Source organism: Mycena indigotica (genome assembly GCF_014461135.1).
Source record: "Mycena indigotica strain 171206Taipei chromosome Unknown Mind.scaff0012, whole genome shotgun sequence".
NCBI lineage: Eukaryota > Fungi > Basidiomycota > Agaricomycetes > Agaricales > Mycenaceae > Mycena > Mycena indigotica.
Window position 1 is genome coordinate 2,279,021 of NW_023503011.1, and position 27,898 is coordinate 2,306,918.

At 47.5% G+C, this 27,898-nt stretch overlaps 3 protein-coding genes across 3 annotated transcripts; 1 reads left to right on the top strand and 2 right to left on the bottom strand.

The window, feature by feature from the left end:
* Positions 1 to 393: 393 nt before the first annotated feature.
* MIND_01246200 (uncharacterized protein) lies at positions 394 to 1,332 on the bottom strand (the record flags this gene model as incomplete). Its single annotated transcript, XM_037368948.1, has 1 exon — positions 394 to 1,332. The coding sequence occupies one exon, from the start codon at positions 1,330 to 1,332 to the stop codon at positions 394 to 396; it is 939 nt and encodes a 312-aa protein (XP_037214916.1).
* Positions 1,333 to 6,925: 5,593 nt separating this feature from the next.
* Positions 6,926 to 7,447, top strand: MIND_01246300 (uncharacterized protein; the record flags this gene model as incomplete). Its single annotated transcript, XM_037368949.1, has 1 exon — positions 6,926 to 7,447. The coding sequence occupies one exon, from the start codon at positions 6,926 to 6,928 to the stop codon at positions 7,445 to 7,447; it is 522 nt and encodes a 173-aa protein (XP_037214917.1).
* A 2,267-nt stretch (positions 7,448 to 9,714) lies between these two features.
* MIND_01246400 (uncharacterized protein) lies at positions 9,715 to 13,466 on the bottom strand (the record flags this gene model as incomplete). Its single annotated transcript, XM_037368950.1, has 9 exons — positions 9,715 to 10,503; positions 10,955 to 11,364; positions 11,512 to 11,845; positions 12,106 to 12,202; positions 12,256 to 12,431; positions 12,475 to 12,604; positions 12,652 to 12,880; positions 12,929 to 13,130; positions 13,182 to 13,466. 9 exons carry the CDS (start codon positions 13,464 to 13,466, stop codon positions 9,715 to 9,717), a joined length of 2,652 nt encoding a protein of 883 aa, XP_037214918.1.
* Between the last annotated feature and the right edge of the window lie 14,432 nt (positions 13,467 to 27,898).

The following is a 27,898-nucleotide window of genomic DNA, read 5'->3' on the forward strand; positions in this document are numbered from 1 at the left end:
CGAACAGGCCCCACATGAACCGAATCAATAATAGAGTCAACAACTCCAGTGGAAGTGTAGGGGTCAGGTGTTGTGAATTTGATGCGATGATAAACAGGGACTGCATTGAAGGGCAGTGCAAAGGATGCAAGACGCATTTTCATGTCGGCCGGGGATAGATGAGGAAATAAATGTTGTATCAGGAACTGGGAAAGGCATTGACGGAATGAAGCGGCACCATATTTTCGTAGAATATCTTCGATACGCGCTGCCTTGACTGTGGGGTGCTTTGCCATCAGTAGCCTCCGCTCGTAGATCAGTCCTGGATGTAATTTAACCAGCGGCGGTGGTGGCGGGCTACCAGCAAGCTTCCACTGTATAAACTTTGCATGCTGCGCCATTTTCTCCTTGCGTTCAAGCCATAGCGTCATTTGTGGAAACTTCGTCTTTGAAATTTGTGGAGCGGAAGGCATCTTTGGCGAGGTCGATATGAAGGCGTTCGGTGTACTCGGTGTTTGTATTGTCAGTAGTGCCGAATAATTGGATATACGCCGAATAGTGAGAGGCACCATGAAGCTTCGGCAGGTTGAAGTTGGTCCGGATACCCAAATCAACAAAGATTTGTTTGTTGTCATGAAAGGTTTGGAGCGCGTCATTGAGAAGGCCAAGTGTTTCGTCTGTGTGCATTGGATACTGCGCCAGATAGACAAAGTCCAAGAGACCACGGACAGCACCCAGAAGACGAGCGGAGGAAAGGCCATTAGGCAGTCGGATGTCGATAATGATACCCAGCAAAAAGCGTGAAATTTGATCGTGCTCCCGGCCAGTGACCCGTGACAGACCAGATATCCCCTTCATGAAGAGTCGAATATTATGATTGGGGGGGAGGCGACGGCATCGAGCATCAATTTCCGCCTCTCCACAGCAGGCCATGACCCAAGCAATAAGGTGCTTGATCACACCTTGATAGAGTTGGTGAAGGACATCAGGCGTGATCGAACGGAAGATGTTGGTGTAAGGCAAGTTTTCCCAGAACGGATGATATATTGGCTTGATTCCGACCTCTTTACATGCCCGTTTATACTCTGTCGGGTCCCCATCCACCCCATCCAGCACAGCCAACACTCGTGCAAGATCACGGAGCGGAAAAGTTTCATCGTCTCCCAGCTGATCACGCTCAACCTCACAGCTACCACATTCCCCGGTTGGAACACACGTCACCAGCACCTGCTCAGGATAGTCGCCGACAAAGGTTGCAAAGATGGGGTGGCAGCGTCGAATGACTCCGTCGCCGCTTGCCATCTCAACACCCTTAGCTCCCGCTTTCTCCAATGGCCCCAGAATGTACTTCATGGCTGCGTGAAACACATTTGCAAGAACACGGCGACGTGCGGCTTTGTTTGTAATGTGCTTCATTTTCGAGGTCGGAAGGTAGCCCAGCAGTATATATATGCGCGCTGCGAGGGCTTTCGGCGGATCTCCTTCGGGATATTCCCGATCGTGAGGTAGACAGGATAGGCAGTCTTGTTTCCGAAGAGCGTGAGCTGAGTTTTGTCGGAAGAGATGATAATCGGGACGATGGTTGCCCCGGATTCTTTTTCTCGACTGCTTCCTGTCGAATCATGAGACAAACGAATCAACCGATTCATGCTACCCTGATCGCAAGGAGATGCCCGATAGTATTGTTGCCCTCATTGCGACTGCGGTATGTGATCTATTTTTTCTTTACTTTCCTAACTGTTTGCCAGATTAAAAATATCCTCGATGAATACCAGACGGGCATCCATATCCCAATAAGTTTCCAAGCAACCACATACGAGGAGACTTACCGCCATCACCTGCGCAAAATCGCCCGCTTCCGCACCAAGGCCCCAGAGTCAATGTCACAAATCATGGCGGACTTGTACGAGTCTGTCGCAAAGTCCAGGTATTGTCCTCATCCTTCTGTGACGCTTGCTTATCTGGTATTCTCAGTGTAACGCCAGCGGGGGAGAAGGATAGTGACGATGATACCTTCTTTACAATCTCTGACCTTCCTTCAACCAATGCTTAAAGGTAGTAGCAGAATACCTATACTCTAGCCTTGTTTAATCTATATCCTTTGTTACTTGTATATACTTTAAATGCATTTCTTGTATATATTTCAAGCTCTGGTGTCAAACTGTGGTAGGTATAATTATGGTATTCTTACCAGGGGCTATAGTAAAGTCATATAATCCTAGGTAATTTTAGATAAAGTAAGGTAATTGTTCCCTTATTATAGAGGGGGGGGATGGTAAGTGAAGGTAAATAAGATAATGAAGTAACTAGGGGTAATATTTGGTAAAATACTGGTATAATACATACATTTATTCCTAATTACTTGGGGAGCTTTTCCCTGATGAAGAAAGCGAGGGAGAGGGCGCAATGTAAGCCCCGTCCCCGGCGTCCCGTACGGGCCACGCGGCCCACGGGAGACGCAGAAGACGAGGAGACATCCCACAATCCTGGCCGAAGGGCAGTGCGAAAATTGGGGAGGAGGGGACAGTCAAGATTAAGCGGGGAAAAAGAAGACGTCTGCGACAGATCGCCGCCTGGCGCACGGACCACCTTCCGGACACGTGCACACGAGGAAGATCCACGTCATGCGTAAATTCTCCGCCACTGCACAGGCTCCCAACGCTCAAACCGCATGGCCCCCACGTGCAGGCTGTCTGTCACAAATCTCAGAAGATCTCAGATCATGGATATCACGAGCGCAGCGCCAATCTTCAAATAGCTTGGCTCCGGCTTGGCTCCGGCTACCCTGCTCCTGCCGCCAAGATCGGAGAACTGTGATAGCATTAGTAGAATCCGATGATCCTGCTAAACAGAGACAAACATTCTCACGTCACATATACAATAATATAAGAGACATGACAGCACCTGACAGCCGCGCCTCTTCCTTCTTGCCCCACTCACACACCTTTGCCCTGCACACCTTGCACCCCCCTGCTCATGTCTACACCACCACAACACAATACTAGGGCCATGGAGGAAGAGTCAGAGTCCAGTGAGACAGATGCTCAAATTCAGAGTCCTGGTGCAGGCAACTTCTTCTCTGGGGCCAGCAACTTCAATGTCATACACAGTAACTTCACCACCCATATCCATCAGCATCACAACCAGTCTGAGACAGCATCTATTGCTGGAGGTCAGTATCATAAATACATTAAGATATAACTCTTATGTTAAATCCCTATGTTGCTAGCCAACTTCCGCAGAATTCTACTAGGAGATGTATACCTTCAACAGGAACTTTCCACATTAGGAGCAAGAAAGGTCTACAAAGCACAGCTAAATGGAAATACGGTGACAGTATCTGTTTATCAGGGAGGTGTCAAGCCAAAACAGGTAATGCATCATTCTTCTACATAGCAAGAGCTGACTTTTGTAGAACTGGGAAAAGGAAGTGAAATTGATGCAGAGGATCAGGTGACTTGCAACTAATAAAACAAGTGGAAGCCCTAATTTATTGTCTAGACATCCTCATGTGCAACAACTCTATGGAATTGTCAATGCTGATATCCTTCACATGGCAGTTTACCATGGAGGTTAGTGGAGAGACTTTGGATAATCTGTCTGATCTTTCCTTTAGCACTTGTGTCATATTTTGGCCTTCATCGTTATCTGACCCCAGAGGACAGAGTCAAAACATATGTTCATGCCGTATGCCCTGAATGTGTCCAGGTTTTCAAGTTCATAGTTGACTGAGATATAGAGGTGTGCTTTTCGAGTAAGTATTTGTATTTGTTCAGGCTCTCCCTTGACAAATATAAGTCAGCTGCTCGTGCTGTTCATGCCATTTGGTATTCCCAAGGAGGCACTGGTGGTTATGCTCGGCCATGGGTGGTGTGTGAATGTTCATCCACTTTTGTTTTTTGTTATTGAAACTTTCAGAATATAACAATGCAGATTAACATAATGACAAAACAATTGTCACTTGGTATTAATCCCAATGCCCCATTTGGCCAGGGCTTGCCGCTAAACAATATAGCATCATCGCTTGGACATCTCTTGCCCCTTTGGATAAATGCACCACCAGTTGGAGATTTGTCCACTTTGTTCATGGCAGTAACACCGGATGTGCTTCTGGATGCTGTCTCTCTCTCTATGATGTCCATAGGGAAAGGAGAGTGTATGGGATTTTGTCCCATAGAACACATGGTTATAAAACAGTATGATAACTACACAAAGCCAGTGGCATATGACTGGGAACTCATGGGAAGCTTTCATACACCCAGAAGAACCAAGAACTATCGATGGAAGTCAAACAAAATCACTCTAAACCCTCTACCCAATGGAGGAGGTTTTCATGAACCTAGAAGAATCATAAACTATACATGGGATTCAGACAAAATCACCCTAAACACTCTGCCCAATGGATGGTCATAGTATGCTACAGTCTTTCTCCAATTGCATGCTTAACATGCTTTTAGTTATTCTGTTGGACCTGACACATTTCAAGGAGACTATGATTTATCTACAGACATGGACAATAAGGCTGAAAACATGTGGAAAAGCCAAGCTATATATCTGTTATCTTTGCTGAATGCTCCTATGGATCAGCTTGCATGTTATGGTGAGATAAAAACTTATAAATAATTAAAATATAATTTCACGTGTTGACAAGGATTCATAAACTCTCATCACATCAGAGTTACATTTACAGCAGGGTCTTCTGGCTGTCCTCTGGGGTTTTTGATGCCGTGTCATCCGAACTATGGACTTTTTAATATGCAAGATTCAAAGGATATTGCATTTTGGTGCCTGGATGCTGAGGGCACACAGAAATTGAGTGACAGTGAAGCACTTGCTTATGGATTTCCTTCTATAACTATAGATGAGTTCTATGTAGCCCACTGTATAAGGCAATCATCATATGATGAATTGTGCACTATACACACATCGAAAGGATATGACCCAACTACCCCAGACCTTGCAAAAAGCCTGAACTATCCTATTTATGAACTAGTGCCAGAACACAGCCAATGTATGTGACTTGCAGGATTATCCAATCTAAACTGATATATTATAGCATTCTGGGAAGAGATGGGGGGAGAAGAAGGCTTCTTACTGACCCAACTCTTTGAAAATGACTGTGATAGTACTGCCAAGGCCATAGAAGCTAAGACTCCACCAGGTGGTCAAATAATGACAAAACACAGTCTTGCCCAGGGCAAAGTAACTATGTCCAATTTAACATGGTATCTTCTTACCATGATGGCTATATAAGCTGTAGCCTTTTTCGGACAATTGAGCATCCGTGGAGCCTGAGGGGTTGTAAGTAGATATGGTAAATATATATAGTAGCCAGCCAAAAAATATTTCTGTGCTCTCAACAATCCAACCTTTAATGTATTTGCAGTCCTTATCGTCTCTCTCATCTTACCAGGTAGACCTTCAAACCTTTCTCTTCCCATAGAAACATGAACACAAATATTAACTTTTTATATATATTTCCTTCCAAAAGAAATAAGATGTTTGATCTGAATAAAATCTACACCTTGTTGAATAGGTTATAGACTCCAGCTGAAATCTGTGCAACATAAATTCTATTCAGCCTACACGCCAGCAAAGCTCCTAACAGCTGAGCACTGACATTTTGATGACTACACACATATACTGTACCTACTTGCCAGGTCTCCATGGCGTGGTGAACTTATCACTGCAATCGGAATCGTTGGGCTAAAGGAGAGGTTCCCCTGACAGGCTCATCCTAAGTAGGGAGGATGCACAGGTGAGGAGGCGCTTGGGAGGCGCACATTGGTCATCTTTGAATCTGGAGCAGGAATAGCCTATTTCTATGTGAGACATTTTTTTTCTGTTATGGAGATTGTACCTTTCATTAGATAAGGCATTTTTTGTGTCAGAATGTTGACTATGTTTGCTGGGTTTCGTTTACATAATTCCAACCCATGCTTATATATATATATATACTTTCAGGCCATGATCCTGGATAGCCCACTATGTCGCAGGCCCATCATCAGGCGACTGATGGGAGGTTAACATACTGATATAGCCTGCCATGTTGAAGGTTCTAGGTATATACATCTACATCTACATCCACATCCACATCCAAATTCCCAGGGGTGTGTTTCTTGATGTTGGTGGAAAACTATTAGAAGGCCTATATTTGCAGCGGCCCTGCAGCACCATCAGGCGCACATGTTGTATTCACCGACTCTATGGGGGCGCGGCAGGTGGGTTTGTAACCTACCGGGCAACCTACGCCAGGTTGGGAATCCACCTAGGCCAGGTGGCATATCCACTGACATAGGTTACATTTACAGGTGGTAAGCCAACCTATAGGCCAAGTGGGAAACCCACCTAAATAGGCCACTTTCTACCTAAGCTCCTACGTATAGATACTCTCACCCGCAAAGCAAAATAAATCTTCTGGTTCTCAGCGCCAACACCCAGACCCATCTTGCTCTGGAGGGTGTAGTTGGTGCCTGCTTGGCCACTGAGCCGTGGAATTTGCTCGAGGGGCCCATCCGCGTTATCACCAGCAGCCATTCCTTCGAGCCGGCGACGCTCAAGCTCAAGCTTTTGGCATTCCCGGTTAAGCGCATTTCGCAGGGCTTCGACCTCGGCCCTCAGTGCATTCGTTGTTTTCGGTCGCTCGGCAGTGCAAGAAAACTGCTTGGCCACTCATTCTCTTCGACTATAACCTTCCGCCTTCCATCTTGTCAACATTCTTGCGCTTGGTGTGATACCAGGACCTCACAAGCCCAAAGACTCCGACTCGTTTCTCTGGCCATTTGTCAAGGAGATGCTTTGACTTGCTGTCGGTGTTCGTGCGTTCAACGACTTGACTGGCAAGCTCTTTGTCCTTCCGGCCTTTCTTATCCTTGTATTCGGGGACATTCCAGCGGTATCCATGTTCATGCGCATAAAGGGGCACAACGGCTTGTCCCCATGCCGTATGTGCAAGATCATTGGTCTCCAAATTCCCAATGTGATTCGGAATACAGCCCACTACATACCTCACAATCGCTCCACCCATCCGGCCACTATAACCGACAATAACTCTATCTTGCAATACGATCCCGAAGAACTTCCCCTTCGCACACACGCGGAAATCGTCAATCAAGGCCGTGAAGTGGAGTCAGCTGCATCAATGGCAGAGTCCGACCGACTCGCAAAGAAGTATGGCGTGAAGGGGGTCCCACTACTGTCTTACCTCGGCTCGATCTCGTTCCCACAGTCCTTCCCCTTCGACTTCATGCATCTCATTTGGGAAAATCTGGTCAAAAATCTTGTGCTGTTATGGACGGGGAGCTTCAAGGGACTTGATGCAGGGTCAGGCAAATATGAGCTCGGCGAGGCAGTGTGGGCCGCTATCGGAAAGCGTACCACAAATGCAGGTTCCACGATACCCTCTGCATATGGAAGCCGAGTTCCGGATATCACTGACAATCGTGGCCTTATATTTGCAGAGATGTGATCGTTTTGGACGCTCTTTCTTGGTCCAGTCCTTCTCCGCAATCGATTCGAGAAAAAGCGATACTATAATCATTTCATCGAGCCTGTGCGCTTGCTTAATATTTGTCTTCAGTTCGAAATTACGGATGCTGAGATCGAAGAAGTGCGACTCAGGTTTGTGAATTGGGTGGAGCTTTACGAGCAGTAAGTAAAATTCTCTCTGTCTCAATCGACCTCTTATGTTTCCAGATTCTATTACCAGTATTCACCAGACCGAATCTCCACCTGCCCGCTCACCATTCATGCCCTCTTGCATATTGCCAATAGTATCTCATTTGCTAGTCCTATGTGGTGCTATTGGGCATTCCCAATGGAGCGGTATTGTGGGACTCTCCAAACTGCAATCTGGAATCGACGATCTCCTTGGGCATCTCTTGATCGGTTTGTGCTTGAGAATGCACAGCTGACACAAATCAAGGCAATATACAACACTTCCGCTTTGACGAAATGTTGCCAACGTCGTGGCTCCCGTTCCCCAAAAACGACTCTAGCGCTTCAACTTGCCCACCCCAGCTCCCAAGTCTAGTCAAGCGTCGCTCACTCCGCACCGCTGCACTCTCATTACGAGATACTCCTGGGATGGTTCCAGGCTCCCTTGTTGACCCTCTCTGTCAGTGTCCACCAATTAATAAAGCTGACTGTTAATTGGTTATCTCAGATCCAACTTGTCTCCTTCTCCCGCCTCATTCCTGTGCCATCGTGATTGATCGCGGTCTTCAACGCGGACTTGCAGCAGCATTGTCAACAATCACCGACTCCGATGTCACAGCAGTTAATAGTGCTCTTCAGCATGCAACAATTGATGAGTGGGGTAAGATTCGGCACATTGATTCTGAAGCAGGTGATACTATACTATCATCGTCCCTTGGGACAGTCACAGAGGATGCACGAGACACCACTTTTGTTCGGGTATCTTTGTCTTTGGAATTCAAATTATTATCATTGATTGGTTCACAGTATGAAATGCTTGTGGACAAGTATTCCCGGCAGAAGAACCAGGAGCCTGAATTTACTCAAGAAACCTTTTTGGACAGCTGACACACATCTATCATATCTCATTCCCTCACGCCGTTCCTACACTTAATCTCGACAAGCCTACCACATTTGTCCTCACGGCGATTCGATCCTGCACTATAGTTTCCGACCCAAAATTGGATAATCTTGGCATCCACCGATATACGGGCGATGGGGCACTGGACTTTGCAGATTTGTCCTGTCTGCAGGCGCTGGTTGGGCAAGTAGAGGATGACCGTCAGCGTTGGTGGATAATTGATCAATCAGGTAGTCTACCATGTGCTTTATGGATTGATGAACAATAAAATCATTCTTATTATCATTTATTTATATATTTGACTTTTCTTCTCTTTTCCTTCACTTCAACCTAGATAGGTTGTATTTTAACCTACTTATTTAGGTTGGTCCACTATAGGTGACTCTGTTACAAGCTCAAAAGCCACCTATATCATAGGTTGAAAAAATGATGATATAATTTTCACAGAAATAGAGCATACTAAAATCACCTAATAGCTACCTAAGATAGGCAAGAAGAGGGAAACCCTCCTAAGATGGGTGGTATCCCCACCTAAGTCGGCCCCATACTGCCAAAAAACCTTTTGCAGTTAATTATTAGTATGCTGAACACATACAGTAAGACCAATCAACTGTACTCATTCACCAGCAGACGGTATGTGTACGGTGGAGACGCCGGAGGAGGCTCGGGGCACTCGCGCTCACCGAAGGTCTCGGTCAAGCCAATGTGATGTCACGTGACTCCTACATGTGCTCATCTACAGCGTGCAGCCCAGCAGCTGCAACGGTCCGCATGTACAACAGCCAGAGCACAATGGGCGGGCGAAGACAGGCCCGCACTGGCAGGCAGGACTCGCCGCGCGCCGGTTCGTCGCGGGCGCGCGCGCATCAGTCGAGTGGAACCAAACGTGAGTATATTTTTTCCCCTCAGTGACAACACATCTCGCACGTAAATATCTACACAACGATGCCTGATCGTCGTATCTCAGACGTAACCTTGGCACCAAAAACGAACTGTGGTTCGGCGCAGGCCCGCGCGCGGGGCATCAGGTTGGTCCTAGAACCCTTTTTGCGTCTGCGTGTCCCGCCCGGAGTTGCACTGACGAGCGCCGGCACGGTCACCAACGCCTTCCAGAAGTTGAACGTAAAGAGAACAAATCGAAAAAAAAATCTTAACCCGTCATGACACATCATCATCACTCAAAACCCGACCTTCGCGCCATCAAAACTCCCCATCCTTGCCCTCCCGCTCGACAAGCCAGCACTCGGGAGGGCCTCCCTCACAACACTCACTTCTCCCTCTTCCTCCTCTTCTGCCCACGCCGGCTCGTGCCCGGTGCCGAACCCGCCAGGCGTCCCCGGGCCGTCGAAGTCGTCCTCGCCAAAGCCTAGGCCCGCGGGCGCGCCGTCGAACCCGCCCGGCGTGCCGTCGAACTCCTCTCTTGGCTTGCCCTGCACGAACCCGCCGAACTCTTCTGCGCGAGAAGCGGCGTTCAAAGGCGAGGGGAAGGTGGCCGTGAACGGGGAGGCCAGCGTCGAGCTCGTCGCGCTGGATTTGGGGCGCGTGCTGCGTCTGTCGCTCCCGGATTTAGACTTCTCGCTCTTCTTGGAAGATTGGGTCTTCGGGATGGGCGGCGAGCCGACTAGAGGTGACGGCGTCGACGGGGAATATGGAGGAGCATCACGATGTGCCGGGCGGCCGTCGCCGGAGCGCAAGTGCGGGGCCCGGCGGGCGTAAGACAGCCCGTCAAGGTCCGCCTCGTCGTCGTCGTCCGGCTGCGGCTGTGGCGGTGCAGCGGTTTCGACCAGGAGGAACGGCGCGGGGATGCCGGCGTACCCGGGCGCGACGGCCTCCGAGTCCGCCATCCTGCGCATCTCCTTCCGCGCCCGCCGCCGCGCCGGCCTCTCCATATCCGCTTCCGTCAACTTTCTCGGCTGCGCATCTTGCGCGGCACTCGCGTCTCCGCTGGTCGCCAGTGCACGTGCTCTCTTCGCCCTCGAGCCGCAACCCCAGACCGAGAGATGTCTCCGAGTCGGCGTCGTGGCCCCGACTCGTGGGGGCACCCCATCAGTAAAAGTGCACAAAAGTCTTTCAGATCTTTAGTCTTTGGGGAGGGTCTTTGATCTTTATGGCAGGGTCTTTCTGATCTTAGGTCTTTGGTAGATGATCTTTGAGCTTTCCTGGTCAATCTTTGGTCTTTCCAGCTGGTCTTGGATCTTATTTATAAATTGTCTTAGTAATTTGGAAAAACAGGGTGATAAATTAAATATGAAAAGGAACTTGAGTATAGAAAATAAGCTAGTATGCAATTTCATGTGAGTGATGATCTGCATACTTATTTACATAATAAGCATTGAAACTGTCAAGTGACAGAGAAAAATGAAAATCAGTAGGTAGAGGATCTTGACCAAATATTGGAATGAGATGTGCTGCACGCACAATGGTGTCAAGATGGATGATGTCCATGATGCGGTCCCCAGCATCATCAAGGTCAGGTTGAACCATCCACATACCCACATCTGGACAAGACATATCATCCGTTGGTGAGAACCAAGTGACTAGAGCGCAGGGGTATTCGACATGGCGGTGGGTGAAGGACATGAAAAGTAGCACCCGGGCAGCAAGCAGACCACGGAAGCCCTCCTCATCGCTACCAGAGGCATAAACACAGTCAAATCGGGGTTCGGCACCACGCCATGACCGCACCGCCCGGATACGTTCCCGGAGAAGGCCTGCCGAGTTACAGACATCACTGGGTGCATGGAATGCGGCAATTGCTGAGGGAAAGACTTTGATGCGAGCCGGGACGTCTGGATATGAAAGGGGATCAACAAGATCAAGGTCGTCATCTGGAAATGTCTGGCCATGCAGAAAACGACGGATAAGGGATGGGAGCGTGGGAAAGCCAAGGAATTCGGAAAGGTGAAACGGGTCCTTGGGATATGTTCAGACTGCCCAGATGTCAGTTGAGTGTATATTACCAAAATGGTACGCACAATGACGCTTAGCCAATACAACAGTCGCCTCGACAGTATTTTCCATCTCTGGATTATCGTCATCATCTTCTGCTAGAAGATCAGGGCGAGTGGGGTTAAGGGTAGGAAGAACTGGATCGGGATCGGTCGGTCGGAGAAGTCCACGTTCCTCGAAATCGACTCGGGTTGCGGCAAGAGCGTCAAGGCGATTATTAATGGTGAGGATTTGCTCGATTGCTTCGAACTTGCTCGACCGGCGCCAGGGCTCCTTGACTGCCTTGATATGTTTCGACTCCGAATTGAAGAGCACAGTCCATTTGGGGCCGCAAACTCGGTGATCAAATAGGGATAGTGACTAAGCGAGTGCTGGCGTGGAAGTGAGAATCCATTGGGACAAACACCACTTTCCTCGAAAATAGTGCGCTCCTGATGATACCGGGCCAGGGCTGCCTCGATTTGGCGGCGTTTTGTGGTAATAGTGTTGCGACGGACAAGATAGCAAAAGTCAAGGAGCGCTCAGCGCTCGAAGCATCTGCGCAGGGACATACCCCTCGACAGCAGGCAGGTAGACCTAATCTCATTCAGTAACTAAGCTGGATCAATACTGCAAATTACCTTCATTAGAGCCTTTGAGTCATCTCCAGTCCACTGCTTGAATCCCCGTCCCTCGGGAAAACGACGAAGTCCAGGGAATGGTGGCACTGCTGCGATTCTATAATTTTATTTACTTAATTTCAAAAATAAATTCTGCAAAAGAACACAGACGACCGGTCAATATCAGCCATAATTTTACTTGCATATGCTTTGCCATGTTGAGCATCCAGATATTCGCCGACCCATGTCACGAGATGGTCCTTAAATGTCCCCTTGATGACTTGGTGAAGGAGGTCCGGTGAGAGCAGTTCATAGATGTCTGCACGTGGAAAGTCCCACGTATATGGCTAATCATAAGCGAGTAAATGAATGGGAAGGGAGAGGGCATACCAGCACATCCGGAATGATTCCGTAGTCATTCCAAAGTGTTTTGTGGTCAAAAGCGTCGAAAAGCGCTTCCGTATGTGCCTGTGTTCGTCTTCCACCAATACCGTCAAGATTCTTATTTGACGCGGTACATCTGCAAATATCTTGGTATCTAGATTGGCTGTAAACTTCGAGACACACCGAGCACACCACCCCTGGACAACACACGCCAGCAAAACTTGCTCAGGATAGTCTGCAATATACGGACCAAGACAGTAAATAACCCATCGATAGTGACCATCACCGACGAGCACGAGTTCGGGCGATATCATAGCTGGCTTTAGCGAGCTGAATATATGGTTCAGCGACGCATGAAACAACTGCCGTCGGAACGTCCGAAACTCTTTGCTCTGGTCATGCTCGCGGTCGGCTGCCAGACGATGAGAACTGAGAAGACGAGTTATGAAGTCAGTCTTACTTTTCGGAATAGCCAAGAATCCCAGAAGCGACATCGCATTCCGATGGGCTCGTCTCACTGTGTTCGGGGTCAGGCCATTACCCTCATAGAGCGGATAGAAGTCGTTCTGGCCCGTTGCGACCGAGGTCGTTGTCTTGTCACTCCCCCCAATGACGGGTACGATCACAGCGCCATGGTTTTGAGGATCTTTGGCCAATTCGTCCTAAACGCAAAGAATCAGAAGAGCAAGATAGGAAGATAAGGACCAACGAACCGCCTGCCGCCATGCCCACTGCCCCGACATAAAGTCTTGATATACCCGCCCTCCATCCGCATCGTAGACCTGTTTCGGCGCGTAGTCTAACTCGTTTTTGAAGTCGGGATTCCCCAGTTGACGATGCATAATCTTGCGGGCATCATGGTGGTAAACTCGATATGACTTTCGCTTCCATGATGGCGCGCCGGGGTTCGTTTGCATCAGGTCCATCGTAAGAGACGTCGAAGGCGAGCCACGGAATGTGGCCGGTCTCTGTCGCGTCGATTGTGTCGCACAAATCATCGTGGTCACGGAAATGCGAGAATCCCCCATCCTCGCGAGAAATCTCCATGAGCTCGTCAATCTCGCCTGCGGACATTTGGACCTTGCGATAGACGAAGTCCGCCATTCGAAATGCGCCGACTGTCTCATACGGTGATGTGTTATTCCTCGGAGGGAACTGTTTGTGCGGCTTGGTGGTGGGATCAACGAAGTTCCCCTCCTTATCGCATGGACGTCCTGCAGACATCGAGTCAACGACGGCAGGGAAATGAAGGGGGGAATCACCTGTTAATCCCAATTATCTCTTCTAATTAGAATGGACCACCCATGCGGGTGACCATTCTAATTAGAAGAGATAATATAAAAAGCCCTATGCTGCAATAAAGGGGGCTATAAAACTGCAATATCTCTGGGACCCTAGGCTCTAAGTCATTTCGTGCATTATCACACGAGGTCAGTGTGACATTTTGTGACTGGTAGATACTAAGGTATGGTAACTTAACAATAATCTTATATTGACCACTATAACCCCTGTCCTGCCTGTGTTTACCCCAAAACCAAGATGTGATACTGGTATGTGACAGTGGTATGTGACATGACATCCAAGGTTTCTTATATATCTCTATGTTATACTATACATATTGATGATCAATAGCTGGTTTCAACTCTGTATACTTCTGCTGTGTCATAGGAGGTCACAGGCGTGACATATCTCCTAAAAAGGAATTTTTGCAGTTCAACAGTGGAATCATCAGAGAATGTCACACATCGTCACAAAATCAAAGTTGTGTATTTTGACTATATAAACAACTTTCATTAAGTAACATATAGTGGCAGCTCAATAAATATATTAGCACTGGCCCATCACTAATTCATATATAACTGATAGACCTCTATCTTCATAGCTGCTTGAGCTAAGAGCATGAATTGAGAACTAGCAGGAAGGGTCTCAAAAGGACCATTGATTGATCAGGTATTTTGATTACTATCATATGATAGGATTACCATATTGACTATTCAGTTATTGCAAAGAGCATATTTGGTATTTTAAAAATGTAAGGTGGCCAACTTGTGAGTTTGGCTACTCCAACATAAGGCTCTGGTATGTATCCTCCTAAGTACCATCGAATGTGGCACCAAGAATGCAATGCATTCACTCATCAGTGGCCTTTGATCTCCATCACCTCTGAAAGATAAGCCCATATCTCCCGCTAGCCTTAGTGGATAAAGCTGGGAGAAGGTTCATTTGAAAGATATATCATCCTACTATCCTTGAGCCCCATCAGCCATGTTTTCTGTTATCATTACCTTCATTTATTCACTGCCAAGAATGCCTAAATACTCAGTAGAGCAGTGTTTTGCTGATATCCTGGGACTACATGCATGGAATGTCATGATCCAAGTTGATCTGGAGCCATAGGATGGTCTACCACATCTCTACCCATTTGTGACCCCACAGCAACTGTGAGGGTCAGTCAATTCCTTGAGACCTTAGGTGCCATATATCCTAGGATGGAGATAAGCTGACAGGGTGAGGGCACCATTTTCTGGGAGGTGCATAGTACCCCTATCTGTAGATGTACTCAAATCAATGAGATTCACCAAGGCCATACTATGGTGAACTCATCATTTTTGGGATAGATAACACTGATAATGGTACTGTGAGAGATCCACAATAGCTATGAAGTTGATTCAAGTACTGGACAGGTTCATTTAGGGGTCCATACAATCCTGCATTTATGTCTTAGATCATACTTGAAATTAATTTCTGACCAGTTGTAATAGCGAAGACACTCTCTTTTGCTCTATAGGTACCTACCCTCTCTTCAGCTACCTTCTGTAACACATGCCAGAACCACAATAGATTATAGTATGGGGTCCTACTAGATATCCAAATATCCTCATACATGCATCTCAATGTCCAGTACTCAGTCTATAGACCACAATTCATGTAAACTAGTTCTGCACTTAACTCATCTTGCAATGTTCACCCCAATGCATCCTCTGAGAGTATATAGAGATCAATCAGAGTATGTGGGTAGATTTATACACCTCATTTGCCAACTTTCACATATTTGATCTATAATCAACTAGCAGATTACAGCTGTATTGCTAATATGATGTGCAGTACTATTCATTATTAGAATGGGAAATAACAAGATTTTTCATGCATATAATGTGGTGTGAAAAGTGTAATCTTATAGGGGGACCCCTTCTCATGCTTCCTACCCTTATACCATTGGGTATCCCTCACTTCTAATTCAGTTATTGGAAGATTGGTGTGTTAGGATATATGTCATATATAGAGGTAAATATGATAGGTAAAATTATAAGGAGCTCCCATATCTATGATGGCCATCTATTAGAACGGAGCACAACTTGAATTAGGCTTATCCGTGGATTTTCCAGTAAGATATCAAGTAATCATTGAGTCTGATCAAATTTGAAACATGAAAAACTAGAGAAACACAGTGTAATATCATAGTCTCAAGATATAGGACCATGCTTACATCAGAGCATATGAGCACTAAGTTATGACCTACCTACCAGTACGAGAATCATCTGACTTAATGCAGGATTGGTGGAGATATTACAGCATCAATGTAGGTAATAAATTATCATGAAACGATATAGCTATACTAATAACATTTAATTGTCCAGGATATCGATCTTATCATTTAGGCACCCCTGGTATTGCTTCAATTACCTATAAAAGTCATCTACTGAGTGAGATATCACTGGATTAGATATAGATCAGCTATTAATTAGCCAGTGCTAGCACAATTATTCAGCTGTAAGTATAGGTCACTTAATGAAAGTTGTTTGTATAGTCAAAATATACAACTTTGATTTTGTGACGATCTGTGACATCCTCAGATGATCATACAGTCAAACAGTGAAAATTTCCCTTTTGGGAAATTTGTCACACTAGGTCACATATATCATAAGTGTTGTATCCTGGAGGTTTGATATTATTATTATTCATACCAGAATATACTTATATGATAGCTTCTTTGTAATGTGACATACCAGTGTCACATCTTATTGTCTCAGTAAACCTGGCAGTTCATAGTGGGTACCAGGCTACACAGGTGTTATTATTGCTAATATGAGATCACGATCAATAGTATCATGCCAGTCACAAATGTCACAAAATGTCACACTGACCTTGTGCGATAACACATGAAATGACTTAGAGCCTGGGGTCCCAGAGATATTGCAGTTTTATAGCCCCCTTTATTGCAGCATAGGGCTTTTTATATTATCTCTTCTAATTAGAATGGTCACCCGCATGGGTGGTCCATTCTAATTAGAAGAGATAATTGGGATTAACAGGTGGGGGGAATATGATTCACATACCATTGAGATGAGGATGATAATCGACGCGTACACCAGGCTTGTGACTCGCATCGGCATTCGCGTTGAGCTGGGCGTCGTCTAGCGATTCGAATGGCACTCCTGCTTCTGGTAGCTCGGAGCCAAAGCGTAGAGGCGTAGGCGGAGAAGGCGATCGAGGCTTGCGGACACCCAGATGGATTGCGTTAACATGGTTGGTTCGCCCAGATGATTTTTTGAAGAGCTGCTTGCAGCCTTGCTGCCAGTAAGGGCACCGAAGCATCGGAGGAGATGACGGTGCTGAGTGAGCGAAGAGACAATTTCGTCCAAGTCAATCCGGGGATAGTCGCCCCGAATGCCCGGTCTCCGTAACTTCACGGATGAGCTGTGCACTCGCCAAGCTTGAGCCACGGCCTCCAATCACCGCAAGCAGAATGCGTCATTCGGAGGTCGATGTCTAGCCAGCTGCCGCCGCCGCGCCGTCAACAACGTTAAGCGTTCATAGTAGCGCTCACTGTGAAGACACAGGACACGGCACAATGAACGCTGTCAGACTGCGGGTCGGGCCGTGCAAGGACTTCTCCTAAGAACGCGCGCCCGGAACAGAACAGACGAATAGTCGGGCCCGCAAGTATGGCGGGCGGGGTAGATCGAAACCGAAAGGGCCCGTGAACTCGGTCCCTTGCCGTAGTCGGTGGTCGAAGGTTCGAATCGGGTCGTATCGGGCCCGATGAGTCGATAGCGTCTCCTCGCACAGAGTAAGGTAGTTCTTCAGACGATCTAAGCGATAGAGTACAGGGTACACTATCGCGCATTATATACGCGGGCCCGCAAAGGGGGTGATCGGACACCCTGGCCTCTCCTCCTCCTCCTCGCTCCCGTTCCTGGCCGCAGAGGGGACGATCGCACATCCCTTGCGGGCCAGGCGCTACTCCTGACCTCCTAGCACTCCTCCCCATTCCCCTGGTGTCGAGTTGGGCTCGGCGACGGCTCGACGCGTCGTTCTCGGTCACGTGCTTCCCACGTGTGCGTTCCTCCTACTGGGGCGCATGTTCCCCGTCGTCACGTGCTGCGTGTTGCGGGCCCGCAATGGCCCGACACCAGCACCGGAGCGGACGGGCCGGGTCTTATCCGTGACAAACGCTTCATGGCTGAACGAGCGAGCAAACGGGTGAGCCTGCGCCACGACTGCGGATGATCGCCAGCACCATGCTGATGGGCCCCTGCAGACTTGTTAGAATGCTCATCCCTTCGCCCTTTTGCCGCCACTTTCTTCCTCTCCTCCATGCTGAACGTCCCACCGCCTGGACGGCGCTATGGCACGCGCACAACCAACCAGGAAACCCGCCCAGCTATCAAGGCCGGGCTCGTTCAGCGAAAATCCGACCCCTCGTCGTACAAGGGAGGAGATCGATCGGCGGCGGAGGCCGCCGCCCGCCGGCAGCAAGAGGCAAAGGAGCGAGAGCAACAGGCCAACGTCGACCGGGTTGCAGCCTTGGAGGACAGCATCCGGCTAGAAGACACAGTAAGCAGCATGATATATGGAACCAGACCACTTACCATATGAAGGCCCGCCGTACTGCTGCGAGAAACCCTGCCGGTCCAAAGACCGCTCCACGAAAACCCAAGACGACCACTTCTTCTGTCGAATCTATTCCCCCGTCTCCTGCGATTGAAACGACGGAGTTTCTGGTTGAGAATCAAGGTGCGAATGCTGTTTTTACGGAGCACTGCCTGACTTCAGCGTAGATGTCGATATGCTGTCAGACGGACTACCCAGCGACGAAGAGGATGTCTACACAGAGGAGAGTCAGCCGGAATCCGAGGAAGAGCTGCCTCGCGACTTACCTGCGCGCAAACCCAAGAAAAAACTCTCCAAGGCCCGCCGCACGGACGTCAACACAGCGCGTCGCGTTTCGGACGCAAGCGGCACACCCATCGTTGCTGGCAGCGCAAAGCGCAAAGCTAGTACTGCAGAGTGAGTCGCATTACCTCTGTCGTCGCCCAATTACGCACCTGAATACCATACAGCGAGCAACCCCGCAAGAAGACCAAAGCAAAGCTCAGTGGGCTTGCTACTGCACCGAAAAAGGTCCCCCCGCTTGCTGTCCCCGAGCCGGGTAGTCGTCCGGGCGGCCCCGCTAGACGACGACGACGAAAATGAGGTCGTCGAGCAGCCTGCTGGCAGCGTTGTAAAGAGAGGCGTGCCGCGTGTCATTGTACGTGATCATCGCCGTCATTGTCCACTCATGTACGCTATGAGTAGGCCGCGCGAATAACTCAGAAAGCTCGTCGGGGGAACGAAGAAGTGGGTTAATGCTGACACCCATGCTGATGAGCGCAATCAAGAACGAGCTCGTGCCGCTCATCAAGGAGCGATTGGGGGAGCTTCATCCCTGGGATAACCTGTCCCTCTCAGACGTGCAGCATGCTCTTGATGCCGTCTTTGGTCGTGGGGTTCATAAGGCTGTCCAAGGCGAGGTTTGGTATGGCTTGGTATGTGTTTCTTCAGTTATTTTCGGCCAAATGCTGACATTGGAGTCGAGATGGGATATAGGGCGCGGCGACTGGCGCCGTGGCTTTATGGACCAAGCCAAGAAGGCAGTTTTGAGCATCATCGACTATCTCGTTGGCATAAATACGAGCATCAAGGAATCTAACGCGGAAATTCGCGCTGCAAGGGCTGCAAGAGATTTGCGTCAAGCAAATGGTATGGTACCTATTCTTGCATGCAGTAACTCACTTCGATCGCAGGCGAACCCCCATTTGAGGGTGACGAGGACGAGGGCAACTTCATCGAAGACCCCGAATTAGAATTCGACTTGTCGACCAAGGAGGGTATGGCAGGCTTTGTCAAGCTATGGCTCTCAGATGCGGACACGAAGCAGCGCACAAAACGATTTCACTGGAACAAGTATCAAGAAACCGAGGATGGCATTCGGAAATCGGTGAGTTTATCCTTTCTATTAACTTTCTCTCATGGCATTCCAGGGCTTCCTCCGCTCCAGCCTCATTATGTCGACATTCTCTTACCATCTTACCACCCTAGACGCCATTCCGAGCCAATATGCGGTCAACAAAACGTCCTTATGGGGCCATGCTCCTTTCGGTACAAGCTGTAAGTCCCGCTTTCTTAGGAGCCAAAACTGATGATACCGACAGGTCGAGTGTGTCCTCCGGGCCTGGTCTACCGGCGAGTTTGTTACCCCCGACAAGCCAGAAGCCTTCTCATACGACAACTGGGGTGATATCCCGAACACCGAGCATGCCAACCGAGCTTCAAAATTCCTTCCTACGATCCGGGACTGGTCTGACGAGGCGTGGGCAACCTTGATCAAGGATGCAGCTGAATGGAAGGAGGAGCCTCGGAGGCGGCGTGGTTGTGCTAGCTCGGCTTCGAGTGCAGCTGAGTCAGAAGGCGAGCATATCTCTATTCCTGAGTTCATTGTCAGCGAGGATGAGGATGAGTAGTAAAATATACGCATTTGGAAATATATTACTATTTTGGGAAGTCTTTATAATTATATAAGAAAAGCTTTTTGGGTCTTAAACTTGGTCTTTGAGTATCTTAACACTGTCTTTGGGAAAGATGAGTAGGTCTTGTAGAAGACACTTGGTCTTTTTCAAGACCAGGACGCTGCTGGAATAAGACCTATGGTCTTTTGGGTCTTTCAAATCTTTTAGATCTTTCTGGTCTTGGGGCAAGACCAGAAAGATCTAAAAGACTTTTGAGCACTTTTACTGATGCCTTCGTCCAGATCTCCCTCTCTGGCCCATTGGGTGGGAGCGACCGCCGCCGCATCGCCCGTCCCTTTCCCCCAGCCGCGCCGGCGTTGAGTTGCTGTCAGCTGGCAGCCCGTCGAGCTCCTCCGCTCTTGCCCATCGTGCTCCATCCCGCCGCACGGTCGAAACTGGGAGTGCGAATGTAGCTCTGATAACTCGGCCAAGCGAACTGCGGACGGCGCAAAGACTTGGCGCCCGCGGTTGGTGCCTTCCTGATCGGACGCCCAGGCCGCCCCGTCGACTTGGACTCGCCATGGCTGGGGCACGATACCGGCCACAAGCGCTGAGCGTTGCCTCCGTGCCGGTGGGTCGAAAAGTGGGAGCGACAGCCCAAGCGCGGCAAGGAGAACATCGTGTGACGCAGCGGAGAATCCCAGTGTCAGCCGGCCAAGTATCGCAGCCGGCGCCGGCCAGAGGGTGGCGGGCAAAGCCCTTAAGCTGGGAGAAGGATTGCGGGGGAGAAGGAAAAAGAAGCGATAGGCGGATCGCCGCTTGGCGCACGGACCACCTTCCAGACACGTGAACACGGGGAGGAGCGTCCCCAGCGTGGCATCGGGGACTTGTTTGAGCCGCGCACATATGAATCTCAGATTGCGCTGATATATCACGATGATGGCCATACAGCAATAGAATCCAATGATCCCGGAAAACAGAGACAAACATTCTCACGCCGCCACATGCGCTATATAAGAGTTATCATAGCAGCCCACGGGCTTGCTTCTTCCTTCTTCCCCTGTGACATTGCACTTACGCACCTTCCAGTTGGTACTGATGCCTATAGCTAGTCCACCACAACACAATACAATGGCCAGGGAGGCAGAGTCAGCTGACTCCAATGAGACATACGAAATAATCCAGAATACTGGTGCTGGGAGCTTTTTTACTGGGGCCAGCAACACTATGGGGCTAATCTAGGTTGGAATACCACCCCCTTTAGGAGGTATTTCCCACTTCAACCTAATTTAGGTGGCTCTTAGGTGACTGGTAAAGACAACATTTCTGTAAGATTTAAATCATTTATTTTTTCAACCTAACAGATAGGTGGTTTTTGAAAAAAAAAATTATGATAAGTTACTTACAACCTAGATAGGTTGAAAATTCACCTATTTAGGTTGAATAGATTATACAAGCATAGACACCATTTTGTTGAATTTCATACCAAGTCTTTTTCTACCTACTGAGTAGGTTGTTTTCCCCATGTAGAGGTTTAGCACATTAATGCAAAAACAACCTGTTAGATCAAATTTCAACCTATCCAGAGCATAATGTCAGTGAATATTGATACACACTTTATTACAGAGCTTATCATACTGTAAGCACCAAATCTATATATTGTAGTCCCAAAGTAACTCCTCAATGACAGAGGCCTTATGTCAAGTTATAATGTTTGGTCTCAATATCAATATCAGAGCTATAGTTTTGACTACTATCTCTTAGTCTAGTGGTTATAAAGTAGTTTAGATAAAATGCTATTGTGGCTGGTTCAAACCCCCTATATGCACATTTATTAAATATTTAAGTATAAAAATGTTAGCTGTTCTTTGAGTTCAGAATGTCTAATGTTCTCTATTAGAGCAAGTAATGGAGTACTATATGGTTGTAACTCGATACTTTCTTTTCCTTTATAATATTTGAAATCAACCTAAGAAACAACCTATTCCTCCCTATGTAGGGCTTAGGTTAGATTCGGCCGATTTAGGTAAGTTTTCCACCCTTAGTTTAGGTTGATTTCTCACCCTACAAAGCAACCTAACTAGGTTGAAATATAACCTATCCTAGGTGGGGTTACTACCTAAGATAGGTGGTTGCATAGGTTATAAAAGCACCTGCTGAGCCCCCATAGAGCAACTTCAGTATTATGCATAGTACCTTCACCACCCATATCCATCAGAACCACAGCCAGTCTGAAACAATGGCTATTGCAGGAGGAGGTTAGTGCCATGGATATTTGGACATAACTATTGTGCTAAATTACCTTGCTAGCCAACTTCCGCAGAATTCTCTTAGGGGATGTATACCTTCAACAGGAAGTCCCCACATTGGGAGCAAGAAAGGTCTATAAAGCACAACTCAATGGAAATACCATGACAGTGTCAGTTTATCAGGGAAGCACCAAGCAAAAGCAGGTAATGTACCATTCACTCAAATACCAAAAGCTGACCTTTTTAGAAGTGGGAAAAGGAAGTGAAATTAATGCAGAGGATCAGGTAACTTTCAGCTAATGAAGCTAGTAAAGAAATGATTCATTGTCTAGACATCCACATGTGCAACAACTCTATGGAATTGTCGGTGCTGATGTAATGTATATGGCTGTTTATCATGGAGGTTGGCACAATGCAATTTACTAAGGTTCATGCATTTAATGTTTCTTTTAGAACTTGTACTAGAAGATCAGCTGTACCAGTATCTATCTACAGAGGACTGGATCAAGGCAACTCTTCATGCTGTGAGTATGAATATCTAGGTATTGATTTCATACTTAACCTAATTTTGCAACAAGCTATGTGCCTTCCCAGTGAGCATTCAGACTTGATCACCCTCTTTGTTCATAACAACCACCAGTCAGCGGCACATGCTATAGGCCTTTCCATAGGCTTTGCTCCCCAGCAACAAACAGTTGTATGTCAACTCAACATACACTCCTTTGTCATCGTTATTGAGAACTTGCAGCCCACAGTGATTCAATTCAATATAGCAACAAAGCAATTATGTCTGGGCATTGGTCCAACTTACATTGCCCACGTATATGCTCGATATATTATAGATATGTGTCTACATTATTATGGTCCCTATGGTCCCTGTTGGATCAACACATCACCACCATTCAGAGATTTAGGGACAGTACCAGCAGATCTGCTCATGTCTGTCTGCCCTTTGGATTATTATTTCATAGACAGGAAATATTGCTTAGGATTTCGTCCTATGCAATATATGATTATTAAGAGGGACATTAACTCTGTCTGGGAACCTGTGGCAAGTTGTCCATCGCCCACATATATGAAGAAGTATAAATGGACAGGGGATGACATACTACATCATCTACCAAATGGATGGTCATAGTAAGAGCTATTATATTGCCTTATGAATGGAATGCTGATCATGCTTTTAGTCTTTTCATAGGACCAGATACATCTTGTGGAGACTACTCTTTCATTGCAATGATTGAATCAAGAGACAGAGAAGATATGGCTTACACAATATGGCAAAGCCAAGTCACATATCTCTTCTCTTTACTGAATGTTCCTTCTAATCAGTCTGAATCTTATGGTAAGATACAATAATTACATATGAATTCAATCTGAGATATTTTGGGTAGCATTTATAACAGGTTATGAAGTCTCAGTTGGCTTTACACTACCATCTTATGGCTGCCCTCAGGGATTTCTTATACTATGTCATGCAAACTATGCACTCTTTGATACTGCAAAATCAGAGGACATTGCATTTTGGTCTCTGGATGCTGAGGGGAAGCAGAGATTAAGTGCAATTGAAGCACTTGAGCTTGGATTTCCCCCTCTGGATCTGGATGACTATTGTGAAGCTATCTCTATGAGACAATCATCTTATCATAAACTATGGACTATACAAACTGCAAAGGGATATGATCCTACCACCCCAGACTTTGCAAAGAGCTTAAACTGTCCTGTTCTAGAACTAATAGGACAACATAAGACATGTATGTAATTCACAGCATTATCTGATTCAATCTGACACAATGTTGCAGCATTTTGGGAAGAGATGGGTGGTGAAGAAGGCTTGTCCTTGACACAACTTTTTGCACAGGACTATAATAGTCCTGCTCAAGTCATGGATACAATTCCTCCACAAGATGACCAGATTTTTGAATGTGATGGGGCCCAGGCCTATCCCAGGGATAATCTGTATATCATTAAATATATACTGTAGTATTCCACTCAATTCAAATGCCAAAAATGGTATGACATTTGATATAAAATTTTGAATTCAAATTATTGCCTAATTAGGAAGTTCTTGGCTCTGGAGGCGTCCAGAAACATCAGAAATTGCCCTTTTAGGGCAGGAATTTGAGCAGAATGGTGTGACATGCAAAAAAAATTCTAATTTTATGGCAAGTGTGATGCGTGACATGGGAACTGAAAAAAATACTATAGTATAGGAACTATGTATATGTCTCTCTGTATCTTCTGCCAATTTCACTCATCTCTTGGAATAAAAGCCAGTAGGCTCCACATGCCAAATATATCCTCTATACTGCATCTCGTAATAACTTTAAGTTCCAGACCCACCTGTGCTAACTAAGTGCTAACCACTTCTCTACTGTTGATGCCATAATATTTCTCTAGCAGTTCACAACTATAAATGTAACCTGCTTTCCCACACTGGTCAGACTGGGATTTTAATTTGTATTTGATTGCTTATTACTAATCACTTAGTTTAACAAAACATATCCCTTATGAATACAGAAAGAAAGTGAAAACAATATTATGCTATTAGGTATTTAGATAGTGAGCATCTTACAATCGTGGGTTTGTGCTATGAATGCTGGCATTAACAGTGAGTGGGGTGGTCCCAGTGCAAGGACAGAATTGGAATAACAAAAAAGGAAATGCATTGATTTTCACCATGGCCATTGCCAAGTCAAACCAGCAACAGGAATAGAAACTAGACACTAGAGGGCTGTGTGCAGACAACATTTGTCGCTACTAGCTGAGGGTATCTAGGGTGAGGGTGGCCAGGGGGAACAAAAGAGTCATTGTATGTGACATAAGTTAGAGATACTTATACTTCAATTCATGGACTAGCAGTTATCAACTCATATATATATATTCTTTAGGCTATAGAGTTAGAATAGTTTAAGGTGACTTTGCATCACCAGACTATCACGAGGGAAATGATAGCTACATGTTACACAGCTACAAAACATTCCTAGGAGAAATTGTGAAAAATCAAAATCACGATTTTCCATTTTCTTCTTGGACACAAAGAATTCAAAAACTGCTGGACAGGTGATGAAAAATACGACAGTGCACAGTGCATACCATAGTCCATATGTGGGGTGCAAAAAACACGTAAGCATCAATAGGAGCCACTGCAGCAGAGACTGGGTTGAACCAGCAGTGGCACATATGTGTAATACATGCAGCATGGACATAGAGGCAGTTATGCAGTTGTGCAGCATGATCCGGGGATCCCCCAGGGGGATATATCCACAGGAGCTAGCTGGTATGTATTATGCAGTCTATGGTGCTGCAGAGCACAACGAAGAAAGGATTGTCTTCCGGGTATGCACCAGGTGCTCATTTGGACAGCATGCGTGCATGGGTGCAGCGACGGTGTCGGCCACAATGTATAAGCGAGGGATATGTCGCAGTTTACAGAATGAGAAAAAGTAAAAAATGGTGTATCTTTGTTCAATAAGCACTTCTGCTGTGGCGAACGTGCGGCAGGTGCAGGTGTGGTGCGCGGGTTCCCGGGATTTGGGTGTTGTTTGTGATGGCAGGTAGGCTGGATGGGAGGGTGTCGAGCGCGGGATGCGTAGAGCGCTGGAAACCTGCTGGAACGGCCATCCGGGCCATTTTTGACCGGTCGGACATTGGCCGACACGTGATACGGACCGGGCCGGCGGCCGGCCGAGCCGGAAACACGAAATGAGCCAATAGCGGACGCGTTTGGGCTCAAACATGTCGCAGATGGTTCAAACGCACACCCAAACGCGGGGAGGTAGATAAAACGCGAGGTGAAACCAAACACGTGAGGTGAGACGCGTCGCAAGTGGGCGAAACATTACAGTGAAACAGCACGTGACCGTGGCCGGGGCGGCCGGGGCCATCAAAATTAGATAAGCGAGTAGTATATATTGAGCCCGAGTTTGTGCTAGATACCCCAGAATTCAATGCGCCCCCCATAGCGGTTGTCTTGCTCCCCATAGTGGAAAGGTCTTTGACATCGACGACAACGACGACAAACGCTGTGATTACGTGATCCGAACCCGAGAACGCTATCCGACAACACCGAGACTACCCGAGAACGCCGAAACTATCGCCAAATTGTCTGATATACCGGAACTATCGTCAAATTTTGGACATTGAAGTGCTAGGTTGATGTGAAGACATGAAGATGGGGAAACTATGCTCAGATGCGCTTCCCTTTATGGAACGTCACCCTCTTTGGATGGAGCGACCCATATTGGAGTTGTTCATGCCATTTATGGTGTGGCAACTGATGCTCTTGATGCTAGCTGTTCTACTCTCAAGGATGAAGACAACACAAGAGACAGGTAATGTATCTACTTTCATCAACAACATACCAGCTGTGACTGTGACTGTGACCACTACCATTTTGGGTTCTGGTGTTGGTTTTGGGTTGGGATCATTGTGGAGTGGGTTGTTGTTGTGGGGATGTTTGGCCACAAGAGGCATACTCTGTATGTCATATCTGTCCTATCCTACATCAACACCTCCTTCCTCTCCACCCAACCTAACATCTGCACCACCACCACCACCACCACCACCACCACCACCACCAGCTTACAAGCCATCAACATCATCACTGTCATCAGTGATGCCATCACACACACACCACCTCAACTTAGGCACTATCATCTTGCTCTTATGGGTTGCAGCATGGATATACTTTCCATGGAGCCCCGAACACACAGACCTTGATTTGGGTGTTTTGGTTGTTTGTGGAGTTGTTTCTGCATTCACCATTGCTCTCATTTCACGCGTTTCAAGGGGGGGACACAGGCTGTAAACATCAAGCTCTCTTCATAAACATGTATTTAACAAAAGAAACGGTGCTTGCTGCAGATTGCAGTGCGTGGAGATCTGGTGCCGTTGGGGATCAGAGGGTGGACATCCAGAGGCTAGAGCAGAGTTAGTTTGTCGTTCGTTCGGTTGCGGCGGCGACCGCGTTGTGGAGCCAAGAGCACGGGGGAGAGGACGGGCGGAGTCAGATGATGGGGGCGGGTGGGAAAAGTAAAAAGTATTCACGTCCAATCCAAAAGGCGCCGGGGCGGGTCGAACGCGGCGCCGGGACGGGTCGAACGCGGCGCAGCGCGGGATAGCGAGAGGCTTCGGGTATGGCTGTCGCCGGGTATACGTCACGCCGAATCGGATCGGGACCCGGTGACTTGCATCGTACCATATCATATCACATCACATCATCACGCCACGCCACACGCCACGCGGCCTTCCACGCTGTGCTGACGACTGCGGCAGGGGCAGGTGATTCTCTGCGTTTCGTCTTCCCTCTCCCGCCTCCCTTCCCCGCCTTCCCCGCCTGCGCTGCCCAGCAGCCCACCACACCGAGTACCGAGCACCGAGACCGAATAGGAGACAAGACAAGAGACAGAG